This window comes from Rattus norvegicus, chromosome 13 (assembly GCF_021556685.1).
Source record: "Rattus norvegicus strain SHRSP/BbbUtx chromosome 13, alternate assembly SHRSP_T2T, whole genome shotgun sequence".
NCBI classification, from domain to species: Eukaryota; Metazoa; Chordata; class Mammalia; order Rodentia; family Muridae; genus Rattus; species Rattus norvegicus.
In genome coordinates, this window is record NC_141546.1 from 39408271 (window position 1) to 39428284 (window position 20014).

Sequence of the window (20014 nt, forward strand, 5' to 3'; positions counted from 1 at the left end):
CGCTCTCCCCACCCACACGCCCTAGAGATTGAGGGTTGTCACCGCGATCTTGCAAAACCCGCAAGGAGCGCTTCTCTTTTTTCCCTTGGTCCTACGCCTGGAGATTCCCTGAGAGTCCCCTAGTTCACAGGCAGGAAGAGGAGAGATGGGAAAGGAAAGCCAGGTGGGCCAGACGGCCTTCCCAGAAGGGAAGGGCCTGAAAAGATCTTCGTCCCAGAAGGCTGAAGCGACCGAACCAGGGAGGCTCCCGGCACCACCCGTCGCCAGTCTGGCCGGCTCACCCCATTCATCTCCCTCCTCCGGCTGTCCCCAGACTCAGTTTCCCCACCCAGAAGACCCGCCGTACCCCGTGCCACAGTCCACCACACAGGCCGGCAGCCGTCCCGCCATCTTCCTCCTCGCCCGCCGCTGCCGTCCGTTCCGTGCTGCTAAGAGGCCGGGGATAGAGATGTGAGCTAGCTGACCATGCACTGGCCTGGGCCGCCCTCGGTCCTGAGGGAGGAAGGGAGGGAGCTGTGGGAAGCCCGAGCAGTAGCGAGTGAGCAGTAGGCTAGTACTTCCGCAAGCCCAGCAGGCTGGCCGGCCGGCAGGCTGTCCCCGCCCTGCCCCGCCGCGGCCTCCTCCTCCACCCCTCCGCTCTCGGCCCTCCTCCTCCTCCTCACTCCCGCCCCCACCCTACAACTTCTTCCCCTCACACTGCCTTTCCGCGGGTAGCCAAGATGGCCGCCGCTGCCGACGCCCCGGCCAGGCCAGGCCCCAGGCCGCGATCGCTCCCACTTCCGGTTCCGGGTGGGAGGGGCGAGTGCGCGCGCGCGCTGTAATGTGCGACCGCCGGGCCTCGGCTCCCTTCCAGATAACCAGAAACTCCACTTTGGGTTTTCAGATAGCTAGAAACCCAGTAGCCAAGCTAAGCATTAATGCTTTCCGAAGCGGCTGCACATGCGCAGTGGTGTGCAGCTGTGGGTCGAGGCTCCGGTTCCAACTTGCTAATATTCCACTTCACATTTTCTGGCCGGTGAAAGCCGAGAAGTCAGGCAGTTACTTAATTATGAAGCTGGCTTTTGGTAGTGGTGTGTGTGTGTGTTTCTTCTCTGCTAACTTGAGGAATGAACAGAAGGCTTCTCTACTGTGGGGAAACGTGGTCAGCAGCATGCCCCTATGATCGCTCTAGGTGTGCAGTCAGAAAAGAGATGAACAAAGGTTTGTGTCCTGAGATTTACGTCAGTTATACTATTACATTGTAGTTTCAAAGCTCACCCAAATGGTGGGCCTCTGCCTTTAAGAAGGCAAGGATCCAAGACGTTAGGTTAAACAGTAACAACAAACCCACCTTCTCCAGGGTTTGGGGATTCCTCTGTGTCATCAAGGAAGGCAAGTGTTGGATCAGGTAAAGGTGCTTGCACTCACTAACCTGAGTTTGATCCCTGGAGGTGCACACGCTGGAAGGAATGAAAAGACCCCCACAAGTTGTTCTTTGAGTTTGCACACGTTCTCCCCCTCACACGAAAATGTAAAACAATAAAAATAAAAAAATAAGCTTCCCAGAGGTTCTACATAGCCTGCACAGATGGCCTTTATTTGGGTTTTGGGGTGATGATAAACTTCCTCCAAGAGTAGTGAGATTGTCTCAGGCCTTTAAGAAAGGCCAGCCTCCCAGAGGTTGTGTTCTACATTATAGACTCTGTGCAGGTACCTGGCCTCTATTCAGGTTGGAGTGATAATGGATTTCCTTCTGTGTAATACTGTTAGCTTGAAACTTTTTCTAGTAAAAAAAAAAAAAAAGAAAGAAAGAAAAAGATATGTGTTTTTTACATTACAGACTTAAAAGGCAATACTTTTAAAAACTTGAATACATCAGAGTAATGTAGAAAGTGTAAAGTGCTTTGCTAGGTCATATCTCAGGGGATTATGCAAAAATCAATGTGCAGTAGAACCTGAGAATTTACTTTCTCATCAGCAGGAACCTGGAAAGTTAACAGCTTTCCTCCCCAACAGACTTGTCTTTTATTTATTCTTTAGCATTTCCATGCATGTAAACACTGTATCTTGACTGAATTTTCCCAGAACCCTCTCTCTAGCTCCCCTGGATATCCCAATGTATTCTTCCTCATCATTGTCCTTTTACTCCTCCTCCTTCCTTCATGCCCCCTCTGTTTTGTGTGTGTGTGTTTTGTTTTTTTTTTTTATTTAGTTTTATGTAATCCACTGCATCCCATCAGTCTGGTCTGTTGAAACACTGACTGATCTTGGCTTGATCTTAAGGTGACGGTAACTGCAATGTCATACCTGCAAAATCTGTGTCACGTCCAGAAGACAGCATCTTCTGGTTCTTCTATTCTCCCCACCCCCTCCTCCATGCTCCCTCAGCTTTGTGTAGTGGTGAAGGTCGATACAGATGGACCACATAAGGCTGAGCATTCAGTAGTCACTTAGACCTCAGCACTCAGGCCAGGTTTGTATCTGCTTTAACTGCTAACTAATGCAAAGAGAAACTTCTCCACCCAAGGACAGCTCCAGTCTCTGTGTAGAAATATCAATGTTTAGAAGGTCTATTGAGTAGGGCAACAGGTTTCCCTATACAGCCTGTGACCTCCTAAGCCCTGGGCCTTTTGGACAGGTTTAGCATACTAGACATAAATTCCTTTCTGAAGAGCAGGCCTCAGAACTCATCCAGAAGTGTTTGGTCACCCCCGTTACCTCTGTGCCATACTGCACTGGAGAACATATTTTGAACAGGCTAATCTAGGTTTGCTAATATAAGACAATAATAATACATTAAGAAAGGATGTGTTTATTCAATACAGAATATTATGTTATCAGGTGGCAAACTGACCCGAGGGGGTAAAATACTGACTTTCCACTTATTATTGTTAATAATTTGACAGAAAAATATTTCTCACCTGCTCTGTATGGCAGAGACTATACTGACCCTTAATATAGTGGGGCAAAGTATAGATAAGAGGTGTGATCTCAGAGTTCTGCCCATGAGTAGAAAAACAGATTGTATTAGGAATCACAAAAAATGCTGAGAACTGTGAGGAACGGGTGAAGGGTTGGAAAACAGCGGAGCAGTCACACTTGAACAGCATAAGTGGTTCGGCCACAGATCTTAAGAAACAGAGGAAAGGAGGGAGGGAGGCCCCCAAGAAGAGAAAATGCAAGTATCTGACCTGAGGCAGCACTGGGGGAGGGGAGTCTAACTTCTTCCCCTCAGTGGTTAAAATGAAGACAGCCAAAGAGGATGTGATGAAAACGGAACCCTGAGAAAGAGGATGGTGCAGACATCAGTAGAGACTTCTAAGCATATTCAAGCTTATCCCAAAGCAACTTATCCAAAGAACTAGGAAAAAAAGGTTTGGCTGTGAGAGCTGAACTTTCTGGAAAGAGTAGCATCTTATATGGAACTTTCTGGAAGGCCGGTTAACTAATTAGAACTTCACTGACTGAGAGTTTGGAATGTAACAGGTCCAGGACCTAATTACTTTGTCCATGTGTCCTAACATGCTGCAACTAACAGGTGAAACCTTTTAGAATAGATTAACGTAATAGATCACGGGGTTCCATGAACCAAAAAAGGGTATGGGTGTCACTGGGACATTATCTGAGGCCTCACAGATATTTCCTCCACTTTGCTGAAAGCCACATCTCTAATGTTTCCACCAATATGTGTGTGTGTGTGTGTGTGTAAGAAAATCCTAATTTATGACTTATTTTGTTCTGTTACTATAAAAACATCCTGAGACTGTTACTAACTTGCAACACAAATTTAATGGTCATTGAAGTCTGTGTTCCTGGGCCATAGTTACTCATATTTGGCTCCAAGATAAACTCTAGTATGCCTTCTGAGGTGAGAGTCATATGTTTTGACTTGTCATCTGCTTTGTTTAGAGCTGATACAGTGGCATGGGGGGGGGGGGTACATTGTGTTCTATGGTTCACAGGTAGAAAGCAGAAGGACCAGCCTTTCTTTGGGACCTGATATGTACAGAAGGACAGCAGCATCAGTTACTATGGAGTGAGTGTAGTCACAGCTGCTCATCTGAAGTAGCCCTAAGGGAAAGGTGTGAGATGTTGTCTTCACAGCAGTCCAGCAAGAAGAGTGGGTCTTCTTTCAGATGCCTCGTTGCTGGTTTTCCCCCATACATTTTAGAAGATGCTAAACAGTTTTCCCATGACTGGTTTTCTTCAGGGTCATGGGGGGGGGGGTATGGAGAGAGCACTTTGGACAGAAGTGAGTCAAGCTGTGACTCAGTGTAAGTGGACAGGCTGTATTCAGCAGTTAAAGGTAGTTAGGTCGGATTGAAAAAAAATCCTACCAAAGTTCTCCTAAGTGTGGCATTAAGGGACTTCGAACTGTCAACAAGTGGAGCTGAGACTTGAGGTCCCAAAAATTACTTTCCAATATTCTAGTCTTGGGCAATTATCAAGAAGTAGTTACAACAAAGGCCAGAAGCTTTTAGCTTTTTGTTTGCTTGTTGTTCTGTTTGTTTATGCAATGTCTAAAGGAGACCACACTGTGTAGCCAAGGATTACCCTGAATCTATGATCTTCCTTGTCCACACTTCACAACTGCTATGATTACAGGTGTGTGCCTCAATGCCCCGATTATGTGCAGGTGAGGTTTAAATCCAGGCTTCACGCCTGTTTGACAAACACACTGCCAGCTGGACTACATCCCAACCCAAGGATCAGAAACTTCCAGTTCTGGTTTGGTTTGTGATGGGCGATGTGGGCCACCAAGAAGATGTGGCAACACATAGCACCCACACCGAACAGAAGGCAGTTGCTATGTGGGAATGCAAGCCTCATGTTACCAGAGACTTCCTCGCAAGAGAAATTTGAAATCTGTGTTTCTTTGTTAAGTGCTGTTGTTTGAGTTTATCCTCCGAAGTGGATATGTTGGAAGCTAACCCCCAGGTAGTGATATGGAAAGGCAGATGTTAAAGGTTGTTTTGAGGGCTCTGCCCTCATGAATAATTAATACTGTTGTCTTCGAGTTGGTTTCTGTATTTCATTTTAAAGCTTTATCTATTATTCATCTTTTTTTGTTTTATGTATATATACCTCTGTGTATGTGTACCACATGAGGTATCCACAGAGGCCAGAAGAGGTTGGCAGATTCCCTGGAACTGGAATTACAGGCAGTTGTGAACCATGCAATAATACGGTTGCTGCAAACTGAACTTGGGTCCCCTGCAAGAGCAGCAAATGCTTTTAAACATTCAGCCACGTCTCCAGCCCTCTTCATTTCTTTTCAATGCAATGTATTTTATTTATTTGATCGTCTCTACCCACAGTTCCTCATACCTTTCCTCCCTGGCGCCTCCAAACAGTGCCTCCTTATCTTCTGTCCCTTTTTCTCTTATTTGATTTTTGTAACCCTCTGAGTTTAATCAGTGCTCCCTGATGGCATGTTAACATAACTTGCTGGCTTGATCTTGTGCATGTAACCACGGTGTCGGTGAGTTCATGGGATGTCCAGAAGATGCTATTTCCCAGCATTCTTCTCATCTTCGAGACTTCACAGTCTTTCTACTCCGTCATCCAAAATGTTCCCCGAGCCTTAGGGAAGGGACAGAGTTAATGCAACAATCCAAATTAAGGGAAGCACTCAACAGTCACTTAGTCTCAACACTTGACCCTTTAGGAGTCTCTGCATCGGCCAGCTAACCCTGCCTCCCATGCTGTACCTAATGAACAGACTAAGTGGGGTTCCAGGTGGTGGCCATAACAGAGAAGCCTACCTGATCCCAGCTTCATTGTATTTGCCTGCCCTCTGCTCATTCCCTCAACTCCTCTACCCAGAGTTCTGAGCCCCAAGCCTGGTAGGACGAAGCAGATAAGTAATCTTCTGCTCTTAAAAAAAAGTTTGGGTATTCTAGTATAGCTACTAAAAAAAAAAAATAGACAAATGCAGTGTTCTATTTTTCTTTCTGTGGCTGTGATAGAACATTCCAACCAAAAGCAAGTTGGAGAGGAAAGGGTATATATGACTTACACTTCCAGGCCACGATCCATTTCTGAGGGGAGTCAGGACAGAAATTCAAGGCAGGAACTTTGAAACAGGAACCACAGAGCACATTTGCTGGCTTGCTTTCTGACTCATGCTCAGCTGCCTTTCACCAGCCTAGGAATGGCCTCTCACAGTGGACCCACTCACGTGCATAAATTAACCACCAAGACACTGAGCCAAGACCTGCCCGAAGGACAGTCAGGTGTAGGTAACTCCTATGACAAGGCTTTCCTTTTTGAAGAGTTTAGGTTATCTGGAATGACAGTTAAAGCTAGCCAGGACAGATCATCAATAAATCTTTCTTAGCGACCTTATAACTGGCCAGTGTGCTACCATTTTGTACTTTCCACTACAGAGGCCTCTGTGGTTTAGTTGTATGTGGCCTCCACGTATGAAAAAGCTTTGACAGGAAGAGGGGAAGGGCAGAAAGATGCTTCAGCAAGCAAAGGCATCTGACAAGCCTGATCACCTGAGTTAGATCCCTGGAACCCACACAACGGAAGGAGATAACTGATTTTTACATATGTACACACACACACACACACACACACACACACACACACACACACAGGGAGAGAGAGAGAGAGAGAGAGAGAGAGAGAGAGAGAGAGAGAGAGTAAAGTAAACGTAAATACTTTTCAAAGACAAGAGGAAACAGCTAACATTCTGTTTCATATAGCTAAGCTTGTCCTGTGCCTGCAAAGGCAGTAACTGTTGGAAATGTTTAGAAGCTCCCAGCGCTCGCTAGAGATGTTATTTATGCTTGTTTTTCATACTCTGTCTACCCAAACATTTTGCTCGCTTAGGATCTCCTTTACTTCCTGTTTGCTGCTGGCAAAGTTGGTCAGCCTCCCTCAGCTGCACAGAGAACTTCCCATATACTTCCTGCCAAACTGTTTCTGACCACCCCGTTTACATATACACCCCTTCTGCCCCACGCTTCTCCAGAGACAGAGGCAGAGGGGTTCAGTCAAAAGATCCTGCAGAGACAACCACTAGAAGCAGAAGGAAAACAAAGGTGGGCTAATGGGGTTTACTTGATAACTCTGGGTTCACTGCTCACCCGAGACGCCCCAATTTCCTGTTAGCTTAGATCAACCAACTCTTAGCTCTTAGTAATTTCCAAGTCTGTTTGCCCACATTTCAAAGATCTTGTGCTCTCTTGTAAGTCCCCTCCAATTTAAGTTAACCCCAGCTGGTTCCCACAATCTATACAATTTAAGAACTGTAAGTGATATGGAAGTCCAAAGGAAAAAGTTGATTACAGAACAGTTAAATTTCACTGACTAGAAATCTTTTTAAGTTAAAGATTAGAAGAAAAAATAATGTGTGTGTATGTACTGGTGTGTGTGTGTGTGTGTGTGTGTGTGTGTGTGTGTGTGTGTACCAGAGATTGACATTGAGTATCTTCTATTGCTCTCGTTTATTTAGACAGTATCTCACTGAGCCTAGATCTAACGGGTTCTACTGTATTGACTGGCCAGTGAGCTCCAGTGCTGGAATAAGGGGATTATGGGTGTGAGCCGCTACACTCAGTCTTTTATTGTGGGGGATCCCCCACAATAAATAAAATAAAATACGCTGGGGATCCCCTAACTCAGGTCACCACCATGCACATGCAGCCAGCACTGGACTGAGTGCGCCTCTCCCTAGCCTAGGAAAACATAGCTGAAGTCACAGGAAAGTAGACACATTAAATACTGTGGAGAGTACTCATATTTTTCTTAGAAATTACTGTACATTAGTCATTAAAACTTAGAATTGGGGGAGGGGAGCTGGAAAGATGGCTCAGCAATTAGGTGTGCTAGCTGCTCTTCCAGAGGACCCAGGTTGTGTTCCCATCACCCACTTGGCAACTCGCAACAGCCTGCAGCTCCAGTTCTAGGGGACCTGATACTTTCATCTGGCTTTGTATACACCAAACATGTATGAGCTGCACGGCATATAAGCAGTCATATACTAAATAAAAATAAAATGTAAAAAGTCATCCACTAAAGAACCCCAAGTACTTGAAAGTGGGGCTGGAGACACGTTTACATACAGCCCAGACTACATGAGACCTTGCCTCATATTCTTAGATTTAGAAATCCCATTTTGGTGAATCCGAAGAGATGAAATTGCTGGTGAAGGGAGCGGCTGTGTGGCTCGGCTGGTAAAGTGCTGGCCTAGTATCTCTGAGGCCTTGGATTCCATGCCCCATGCTGCATAAAACCGGGTATGATGTCACACATCGGAATTTGAGCACTCCTAGAGGCAAGATGATAAGAGTTCAAGGTCATCCTCAGCTACTGAAAAGAAAGATGAGGAAAAAAAGAAGGACAAAGACAATATAGTTTGAGTTTGACAAATTAAAAAACAAAAACAAAACCAGAAACTGTCATAGTCTAACCTCTGGCCCAAGTACCAGTGTAAGCGGGTGCCTTAGTTAGGATTTCTATGACTGTGAAGAGACACCATGACCACCCTTATAAAGGAAAGTATTTAGCTTGGGCCTGTCTTATAGTTCACAGGTTTAGTCCATTATCATCATGGCAGCATGCAGAAAGACATGGTGCTGGAGAAGGAGCCGTGTTCAACAACTGGATCGACAGGCGACAAGAAGAGAATGCACCCTGGGGGGGCTTAAGCTTTTGAAACTAAGTGTTGCTAAGTGCAACACTTTCTCCAACAAGGCCCCACCTATTCCAGCAAGACCACACTGCCTAATAGTGCCATTCACTGTGGGCCATTCAAACACAAGAGTCTGTGAGAGCCATTACTATCCAAACCACTACACCACGTAAACCTCAGGGGCTCTCTTGTTTCAAAAAGAAGCAAGGCTGGGTCTTGAGGAACAATTACCAGGCTCTTCTGTTCCTTAACCCACAGGGATGAGGCACTGAGATTGATAGTTCAGTTTTGATAGTTAGATTTTGTTCTGGTGCCAATGAACCCAGAAACATACCATTTGCCTCAGTTGGCTTTAACCTAGCTGTCAACTGAACACAGCCTAGAGTCATCGGAGAGGAAAGCCTTGATGAGAAAATTATGTAAATAAATATATGGCATTATCTTGATTGCTAATTGATGCAGAGGAACCAGCCCACTGTTGGCGGTACCATTCCGTAGGCATACAATCCTGGGCTGTATAAGACACTTGCTAAGCACAAGCCTATGCAGGCTGCCATGTAATGTTCCTCCATGGTTCCTGCTGTAATACCTTGCTGTGGGTGGGTGATACCATATTGTATAGCAAGCCTGCCTTTGAGTTCATGCCTTAAGTTTCTACCCTGGCTTTCCTCAGTGATGAACTCTGACCTGGGAGGGTGAGCTGAAAAAAATCCTCTCCTTTCCTCTGTTGTTTTTGGTCAGTGTTTTATCACAGCAATGGAAGGGAAACCAGGTACTGCCTTTTGCAAACTCCCCTACAGATGGGTGTAGCCAGTAAGCTATAGCCAATGAGATGTTAGTAAAGCCACTTGGGTAGGAAAAAAAATCTATAAAGTGGGCTGAGTCACTCAAGAGAAAAGTCCTTTTGTTTCTTTTTGCCTCTACTTCCTACCTGGAGGTAGATAAGGGGACAAGACATCTTCAGCCATCAGAGATGATATATTGACTGGGCTGGTTACTTTTGTGTCACATTGATACAAGCTAGAGTCACCAGAGAGGAAGGATTCAAAATTAAGAACATGCCTTCATAAGATATAGCTGTAGATGGTAGGACTTTTTTTTAATTGGTGACTTATGGAGTGATTATGGGACCCAGTCCATTATGGGTGATGCCAGCCCAGAGCTAGTGGTCCTGGATTCTATAAGAGAGCAGCCTGAGCAAGCTACAAGGAACAAGCCATTGAGCAGCACCCCTCCGTGGCCTCTGCATCAGCTCTGTTTCTGGGTTCCTGCCTTGTTTGAGTTCTTGCCCTCACTGTTTTTAATGATGAACTACTATATGGAACTGCTAGCAAATTGATTTTTCTCCTCATGTTTGGCCATGATGTTTTACCACAGCCATAGTAACTGTAATTGAGACACAGACCATGGGGCTGGAAGCACACCTAAGAAGGGTAGTTAGAAGGAATGCGGTTCCTTCATGACCATGAAATGCCTTATTAGCCCTGAATCACCTACCTCCAAAGTTATATGGGAAATATTAAACCCCTAGGATTTAGGCCACTGAAGTATGAAATTCAGGTTACATGCAAATGTATGTGATTGATAATGCCACAATAAAGATAAATGCAAAAAACCCCACCATGCTACTAAGGAATATTAGATATAAACTCAAATGGTCATGAGAGATAAATTTGAAAGACAGATCAGTGAAGGAATACATAATAGGGAATGCAGGAACCATGTTGAATTGGCATTTAATTCCAAACCCCATAATCCCAAATAGTTTTGTACATGGAGTGGGGAGTTGTTTTTGATACAGGGAAGCATTGTACCCCAAGGCTTCCTGTGAACTTGATATGTGTATTATGGTTGGTATTGGCCTTGAACTCCTGATATGTCTGGCCCCTTCCACCTAAGTATTGGATTACCTATCTATGCCACTCAAACCTGGCCAGATAATGGATTTGCAGGAATTTAGACTTGAAGTATTCTGACCTTGCTATGATCCATATTAGAGCACATAGCATTTGAGATTGGTCCTTCAGGCACAACTGAATTGGAAACCCCACAGAATGTTGATAATGCTACCACCTTGTAGCCACATAGAAGATACCCCAGGGCTTCTGTGTTAAAATCTCCCAGATAAAATTGTTTCCAAGCTGTACCTACAACATAGGCTATCAGATTATGAACCTGTATATTCAGTATGAGCTAATATTTGGCAAAATGCACAAAGACAGATTGGAGACAGAAAAGAAAAAGGAAGGGTGGGAGCTATATGTGAATATGATTACATATGGTATCAGCATAAAATGATATAGAAGATTCACACTAAGCAATGGAAGCTTAGAGGATTGGGATTAGAGGGAGAGATTATTCAATTTTTCATTATAACTCTATTATATAATTTTAAGGTCAGTGTGTGTGCATTTTCTAACAATCTAATTGGGAGTTGATTGATGAAACACTAATGAAAAGTTACACAAGTTCAAAGCCCAAGAAATGTTAATGTATAGACACAGGGGGGTTGGGGATTTAGCTCAGTGGTAAAGCGCTTGCCTAACAAGCATAAGGCCCTGGGTTCGGTCCCCAGCTCTGAAAAAAAGAAAAAAAAAAAAAAAGAAGCGAGACACAGGATGCATTTAAGATAATTGTGTTGAGTGCGCTTGACTTGTTTTAGAAGAAAGCCGTTACTATATTTTTAATTTTTAAAAATAATCTTGGCTATTCTAGCTTTATTTTTATTTCTGATTATGTGTATGAGTGTGTTTCATGGGTTTGTGCATGTGAGTCCAGTGCCTGCAGAAGCCAGAAAAGTGTGGAGGTGGAGTGACAGGTGGCTGTGAGCTGCCCAACTCTGGTCCTGAGAACTGAATTTGGGTCCTTTACAAGAGTAGCAAGTACTCTTAACTGCTGAGCCATCTTCCCAGCCCAGGCTATTAATATTAACACATATTAGTATTCAGAGTAGAAACTACAGCTTTGAAAGAGAAAACACAAATAGTAAGTTGTAATGACTTTCTTAAGTTGTAGATGACTTGAACATAAATATATATATACATATACATATATATACATATATACATATATATATATATGTATGTTGTTTTGACATTTGGGAGGCAAAAATGCCCTAGAATACCTACAATAATTTTAATATATTTTATTTAATTATTTTGTTTTCTTTTAATTTAAATAAAATGAGGGGCTGGGGAGATGGCTCACTAGATTAAAGTACTTGGCGTTCCTGCAGAAGCCCTGACTAATTCAGAAGACTGACTAGTTCAATACTAATGTTAGGTAGTTCATAATTACCTGTAACTCCATCTCCAAGTACTTCGACACTTTCTTCTGGACTCCATAGGTACCTGTATGCATGTACACATACACACACACACATACACACACTCACACACACAGACGCACACTGAAAAAAATTCAAAGAAGTACATCATTAGTTCTTTGAGCTTCCACCATGGCCTAACTTTTTGGCTTAGTGAGGCCTAAAGCAACAGCTCCATACAGCAGAGAGCCCCACCCCCACCCCACAAGTGGCTATCCCGACATTTTCATCTCATGTAACACTTTCTGCCATTCTTACCAAAAACTACTCCTAGTTTTAAAGTGGGTCAGATTTTTAAATTTCCATTGCTTTCCCCCTACCTCTGTCTTAGGTCGTTATCTTCAAAACACACGAGTGAAGAACATTCAGCTCAGCTGTGAGCGCCTTTCCTAGCATGCCCAGGGACTAGGGTTTCATCTACACTATAAATATAAAACTGCTACGGCTTGAGGTGAACTCAATCAAAGTGTACTCCGTCGTGTATGGAACTGTCACCGTGGAGCCCACTGCGGTACAAAGTCAGCTTGTACTAAGAATTAAGATACGGAAGATACAGTACTCAGGCTTCCCCTCCTGGCTCTAGTCTGACAAGCAGGACTAAACGTGAGTACTTTTTTTTCTCTGGTACAGCTATTTTCATCTTTTGGTAATTTGACATCTTGTAGCAGTCCTAACATTTCAGGAACAAGTATCCCAATTAGAGATGCAGCTAATCATAGTAATATGATGAATTTAACTGCCCTTTGGGGTTTACTCAATAAAGTTTATCAAACTGTCTCCTACCTATTTATTTCTCATTTCATTTTTAATTTTTTGCCTAGCCCAGCCTCTGATGCAGTCTGCACCACAATAGTATTCATATCAAGGAATGAAAATCCCTTTATGTCAATTGATTGCTTTCACAGTGTATCGGTTGGATGTCCTAAAATATTCTGCAGAACAGTTGTTGCACATAGGATATCATATGCAAATGAGGAAATGAGTATTGAAAGGGTACTAAGAGTACTGAGTGATTTAAGCTCACGTAACCAACAAGTGAATTTCTCTGACAACCTTACAGCATCAAGAGCCACACTGGAATTCCCTATACTGCTTCTGGAAAATACCAAACTCAATGGTTTTATAAAGTCTGGTGTACTGTCTTAGTAGACATGATATACTTAATAGTAAGTTAGCAAAAAAAAAAAAAAATCATAGACTATCTTAAGAATAAAAAGAAGGCCGAGGAGGTAGCTCGGCAGATAAAGATCTTGCTGTGAGGGGCTGGGGATTTAGCTCAGTGGTAGAGCGCTTACCTAGGAAGCACAAGGCCCTGGGTTCGGTCCCCAGCTCCGAAAAAAAGAACAAAAAAAAAAAAAAAAAAAAAAAGATCTTGCTGTGAAGGCAGGAGGACGTGAGTCTGGATCCTAAGAACCCGGCCAGTGTGAAAACTGCCTGTCATTCCAGCACTTGGGAAGGAGAGACGGGGTCCTCACAGCAAGATGGTTACCTGGCCAAGTTAGGTTCAATTCAAAGACCCTGCCTAAACAGAGTGGAGTGTAGTCAAGAATGACACTCGACAGCCTCATGAACACCACTCAGATATAAACATGCAGAACTTAATTCTTTTAACAGAATTATTTTCTTTTGAGGTCGTGGAGCTCAAGTATAAATTCCAGCAGAAACACAGCATGCAGGACAGCTAGATGGAAACGAAGGCTCAAAGGTAGTTTTGAAATCTCACCTTTCCTTTTGACTTGTGTCTTAGTCACTGTCCAATTGCCATGATGAGATGCCATGACCAAGGCAGCTCTTATTTTTTTTTAAAGGCATTTAATTGGAGGCTTGCTTATAGTTTCAGAGGATGAGTCATGTATTACCACAATGGCAGCAGACATGCAGGCATGGTGCTAAAGAAGAAGCTAAGAGCTACATCCTGATCCACACGCAAAGAAGGGGAGGAAATGGGCCTGGCATGGGCTTTGAAACCTTAAGGCTCATCCTCAGTGACACACTTCTTCCAAGAAGGCCACATCTCCTAATCCTTCTAATCCTTTCAAATAGTGCCACTTCTTATTGCCTAAATATTTAAATACATGAGCCTATAAGGAGGATCCTTTTCCAAACACCATAGTTTGTTTGTTTGTTTGTTTGTTTGTTTTGAGGCAGGATCTCATGTAACCCAGGCTTTGAACTTGCTATGTAACCAAGGATAATCTTCAACTTCTTATCCTCCTACCTCTACCTCCCAAGTGCTGGGATCACAAACATGTACCTCCATGTCTGCTTAATTTGGTGCAGGGGACTGGAGCTCATGTCCTGGTGCCTGCTAGGCAAACACTATACCAATTGGGCCACATCCAACAGATGCAAGCTTTCTCTTGGCTTTGTTTGCCTTTTTGATTTATCTCTCTGACAGCCTTACTCATACTGACAACCATGGGTCAGCTTCTATAAGTAAATCAGCCCTGACTGTGCAAAGTACAAATGTCACTCAGGTCCCCAACAGAGATACAGGATGAACTCTTGGCCAACTTGGGTGAAATATCCTTCTTGAGCCCCATATTGTAGTTCCACTTGGCCAAACTTGAGTCTACATACCATCCCTCCCACTCTCCCCACCAAAATGAATCATGTGCACAGAAAAGGAGGGCCACACAGGTAAAATGTTTATTATCAAAAGAAAAATAATGAAAAGCAAATTGTCTGTTGCTATGATAAAAGCAACTCCAGGAAGAAGGGTTGACTTTGACTCACAGTTCGACCCACCATGGTGTGGAAGCTAAGAAAGCTTGAAGCAGCAGGTCACATAGCATCCTTCATCAGGAACAGGGAACAACGATGCTCCTGCTCCGGGAGATATAATCAGGAACCACACCCCCCTGGGGGGGGGCCCACTCACAGATCAATGAGTTTTCCCACACCATTAACATAATAATCCCTCACAGGCATGCCCAGAAACATGACTGGAAGCTTATCTCCTAAGCAATTCCAGGTTCTGTCATGTTGACAACACTTCAACCATCATAAGAGTCCATAAACATTTCATTTCGAGGAGCTGGAGTGATGGATCAGTGATTAAGAACAGCTCACCTGTAGCCCCAGCAGATCTTGTGTTCTCTTTTGGATTCTGAGGACATCTGCACTCATCAATCCATGCCCAAACACAAACACATAATCAAAAATAAAAAACTAAATCTGTAACTAAAATTCCATTTCAGTTTATATGCTGCAGTGAAATAGTACAATTAAATGTTGATTTCTTGCTCAGCGGATGGGGCGTCAGTATTTTTATTAGAAAACACATACAATTAAAAAAGGTCTACTTTGGGGAAAAATAAAAATGTACTCTGTGTATATTTTATATAGCTGATCCTTAAATGAATGTCAAAGCAAATGAAAAAATACAAACATTGGGCATATCCCAAACATTACATTAATCTAAATGTTTAATGAGTCCATCAACCCCACACTGAGGAAAAGCAACAATTATATTTCTGGAGAGACATTTGTGTGTTTCGGGTTCTCTGTCAACCCTATGCTGATGAGCTTGTGCTAGCTAGACTCACTAGAATCTACTAGAACCTTTCTAAATATTCAGTTCTAGAGGAACCACTTCTCACAGAGCCAATGCCCGGTCTTAGTGCAACAAGCTCTCTGCTCATTCATGCATTTATGTAATGTGCCAGCTATGAATCAGGAATAAGGGTGGGTACCACAATTAAGAACATGAGTAATTTTTCAGCCCCACCCCAAAGTAGACAAAGTTCAGCAAGAGAAACAGATGAGTAGAGACAGAAGAGCATAGTGAGAGGGAATTTACATAGGGCTGAGAAGTAGGGACCACTCACATGGGAGATGGGAAAATATCAAAGAAGACTTAGGGCATACTTCCCAAGGTGGATAGGAAGAAGGGTAATTCCGGAACACGACGGAATGACACAGAGTTGATGAGTTACAAGTCTGACTATTTAGGGCGTGTACCAGGGAAGAGTCATATGAAAGACCTTGTGTGCTAAGTTTGAGTTTCACACTGTGACTCCAAAACCCTGCTTTCCAACTAGACTGACTATGCTGCCAATACAGAGCCATCTGGAGAAACTGTTAACACAGATTGGCCAGGCCCACTTCTGGAAATTTTGCTTCAGAAAGAACTGATCTTTAAAGGAAATTCCCTATTGAGATCTGCACAAGATTTGGTCTGTCAACATCCCATCAAGGATCAGAGTGGGGCTCTAAAGGTCCCACCCCTCCCTGAGGAGCTATAGGCAAGTTGCTGGTTGTTGAGGAAGGGACATATACTCCTCCCACCATCTGTATGAAATTTTGCCCTAATTGCATACGTCTTTGGAGTCTTAGGAGGGGCTGGAACACATAGGCTGAGGAGACAAAAGAGGGCGGGCAGCATCTGTGCAGCCATGGGAAGCCACCATCCAGCAGTGAGATTGCTCTGGGGTCACCACACTCCTATCAATAACCTCTCATGTTTTATAAGTAAGCCCAATAAGTTCATTGGCTCTCCAGGGTGAATTGTGGTAGACTCAAGCTTTGATTTGTCATTTGGAACCCCACGAGGACAGGCAATGAGGATCTGTAGATGGTTCTGACAATGGGGATAGAATATTTTAAAAGTGGAGCCCTTTGCTAATGGAAGTTCCATAGGTATTGCTCAACACAGGACACAGAGCGACCCAGTAGGAGAGTAGTTTCATAGAATCCCAGAGATGGTGAGCATTAGTACCACAGCAGACATTGGGGAGAAGAGGGAACAAGCATTGAGAGAAGTATAGTCCACAAGGCTAAGTGACTTCTTTGATGTGGGAAGAGAGTCCTCCAGCTGGGAGTGAGCAGAAAGCCAGCTGTTAGACAACAGGAAGTTGCAGCTGAGAGTGGACTTGGGTCTGGAGTTTGCTCTGCGTTAGAGCCTGAGACTTGGGTTTGCCAGATCTGGGCACCAGGAGGCTGGACTCTGCCAGCCACCACCCCCAGGACATCCCTGCTTTGACCTACTTCTGGCACACTGCTGCTCGTCATTTCCCACAGCCCTATAGCTGGATCTTCCTTTCTGCTTTTAATAACCTTCTGAAGCGAGAGACTGTGGCTCATCTTTGTGTTTTCAGAGCCTAGGAGAGTGTGCAGTTGATGCGCAGTAACAGTGTCTAGGTGACTGAATTGCATTAATTAACTAGATAATTATAGCCACAACAACCTCATTAGATCTCAGTCGGCTTTTGGCCTCATTTTGTGATGATAATTATATAAATTTGTATTTCCATAATTCTACAAGCTTTTATTATTCCCATTTCTGAAGAGCAAAGATGAAGCAAAATACAATTCTTTCTTCTGAACATTAATTATTGCACACACCTGTGTAATTAGTAGTGGTAAGTATCTCCTACATGTTCTAATTCAGGTCTCACCAAAAGGGTGTTTGCTATGTGAACACACACACTACACACATACACCCGGACACACACACACACGTTCATTCACACACATATACATACACACTAGATACACAAAAACACACTCTACACACACCATACATATACACATGGACACACACATACACGCACAAACACACACACTACACCTACACATACCATACAGATACATGCACATATATAAATGTATGTGCACACACACACACACACACATACACACCAGAGATATGCACACACAGGCATGCTCACACTTGCCTTAAAAATTATTTTTAAAACTTTCCAGTCAATTAAAGACAAGGCCTAATTTTCTATTTAGCTATCCATATAAGCTCTTCCAATCAAGAGAAAATATGATTTTGTAGCACAACTCTTCTTGTTCTATTACATTCATCTATTGTGGGACAGTGAGAAGAGTGTACATACCGCAGCTCACTTGAGGGCAACAACGAAGGACAAAGGAAAACTAAAATTTCTGGGATCCTTTTCTCCTTCCACTGGTCCTGGGAATTGACCGCTTGGGGACAAGCGTCTTACAAGCCAAGCCATCTCACCTACCCAGGGAGATTATCTTTACAGTGTTAGGATAATTTCTGAAATAGATACTTATCTTTTTTTTTCTGCACAGTGATACATGGAGTGAATAAAAGAACCCCAAAGCGGATCCTACCTCAAAGGATGAGCACAGTGTAGGGAAGGCCGCAGAAGGAACATTTGTAAGCTAATCCCTCAGCCTACACTTCCCTTCTGTCTGTAGGTTTGATGTTCTCGTCTTTGTTTATTTCCTATTATCTTTGCCCTTTTCTGGAGATAAGTGCTTTGAAATACTAGACAGGAAAAGCATATTAATAGAGACGGAAAATCAACAGAATATTCAAATAACTCTAATGCCTAACATAATCTCCCCTCTTGAGGAACTAGAGACAAATGCTCAGGTCACAGCAGCCATTTCAAAACGCAGTTCCCAAGCAAAGGCAGGAGTGAGCAGTGCACAACAAAGTAACTGTGCTGCAGAGAGGACTCTGTGGGGAAGAAGCCTGAGCTCCGCAGCCCAGCACCCAGGGTGGGAGGGCCTTGATCACTCCAGCACTGGAGAAACCCTGGGGCTCAGTGGGAAGCCAGTTTAGCTGAGCCAGAGAGCTCCAGGTTCCTTACAAGAATCTGCCTCAAAACAAAAGGCAGAGAGTGATTGAGGAAGGCACCTGACATTGACCTCCAGACTTGCACACGTAGGTGTGCACACAGATGGTCAGAAGAAAAACAAGGTAGGAGATGTGCAGGCAACAAGCAAGAAAATAGTCTATGGGGGGGGGGGTTCTCCTGTCTGTCTACATTATAAGCTAGTTACCTAGAATGAGTTTCTACCTCTGGGTGATGTACTCCTCCTTACTCTCCTGCCCTGCTGATTATTTTGTTTCTCCATGTCTTGATGTAGTCTCATCACCCTGAAAATCCCTAACTTCCCATTTTCTCTGATCATCAAGAGAGTGTTTTAGTCTCTCTACTTATAATTTGCGATGTGTGCAGTGATACTGTATACAGACCCACGTTTAGTCGTGACACTTTATTTTTCTTTTCCAGATTTATAAATTGGTATATCTGAGTGTTTTCCCTGCATGCATGTCCATGAACCTCATGTACGCCTCATGCCAATCAAGGTCAGAAGAGAGAGTCACTTCCCACGGAACTGGAGCAACAGACAGTTGTGAGCCACCATGTGGGTGCTGGGAATTGAATCTGGTTCCCTCTGGAAGAACAGCCAGTGGTCTCAATCACAGAGCCAGCTATCCAGCTTCTATCCGGGGACCCCCTTGCCTCAGTCTGACTTTCCTGCCTGGCAACATCTTTATGACTCTTAAATGATCCAAACAGACTACCTGAGAAAGATTCTAATCTCTGTTACCAGTGGTCAGGGAATGGGTCAGGGGTTCCCAGGTTCTCGGCCTTTTATGCAAAGGATTGAAAATAGGACTCACATATATTTGAAAAAGTAGCAAATAAAAACTTTATTCAGAGTGAACAGATAGTACAGACCAGAAAGGGAAATATTGTCATGACTCAGTGAGTCACCCCAGTGAGCATGTTGAAGGGTCCCAATTACTTCTCTTTATGGAGTTCAGCAAAAGGAGGAACTGCACACTAAGGGGTGAAGCTTGGCTCATTCTCTATTTTGGTTGATAGATTAGATCACACAGACATTTTCCTACTTGACTTTACTTTCCCAGAATATACTGGATTTTAATCACATGCATACCCAATTATGCATAGATATAAGATGGTAAAAAGGGGGTTCTCCCTAAAAGGTTCCCACACTTTTACCTTGTTGCCTATGCACCTAAAACCAGTTCAAACTGGGTCAGCTGTTGATTTTTTTTTTTCCTGTTGGATATGTTGGTAATACACTCAAATAGAAACTGTCTCAATGTCCTTTTTACTAGGGGTGGAGACAACTATCATTGTTTAGAGATGCGAGTCTGTGTAGCCAGGTGCTTGCCTGCCTCAACAAGACCCCAGCCCACACACCATACCTAGCAAGATGTAGGCAAAATAATTACCATGACGCAGAAGGGTTCATGTAGGTACTACAAGATACAGTCACTAAGGAGCGTGCTATTGAAAGGAGTACAAAAGGGTGCTTATTTTTTC

General features: G+C 43.6%; 1 protein-coding gene and 1 long non-coding RNA gene across 3 annotated transcripts in view; one reads left to right on the forward strand and one right to left on the reverse strand.

The window, feature by feature from the left end:
- Positions 1 to 751, reverse strand: part of Actr3 (actin related protein 3) — a 42144-nt gene extending 41393 nt beyond the window's left edge. Inside the window, exons 1-2 of one of the 2 annotated variants that reach the window (XM_087581741.1) lie at positions 696 to 751; positions 347 to 492 (exon numbers count right to left, since the gene is read on the reverse strand). In XM_087581741.1, the coding sequence (XP_087437867.1) occupies positions 347 to 390 (44 nt within the window). In that variant the 5' untranslated portion in view covers positions 391 to 492; positions 696 to 751. 2 annotated transcript variants of the gene reach the window in all.
- A 289-nt stretch (positions 752 to 1040) lies between these two features.
- LOC102554198 (uncharacterized) lies at positions 1041 to 19785 on the forward strand. Its single transcript, XR_015635865.1, has 4 exons — positions 1041 to 1200; positions 12280 to 12551; positions 17997 to 18084; positions 18950 to 19785. It is a non-coding gene; the product is annotated as an uncharacterized LOC102554198 (long non-coding RNA).
- The last annotated feature ends 229 nt before the right edge of the window (positions 19786 to 20014 follow it).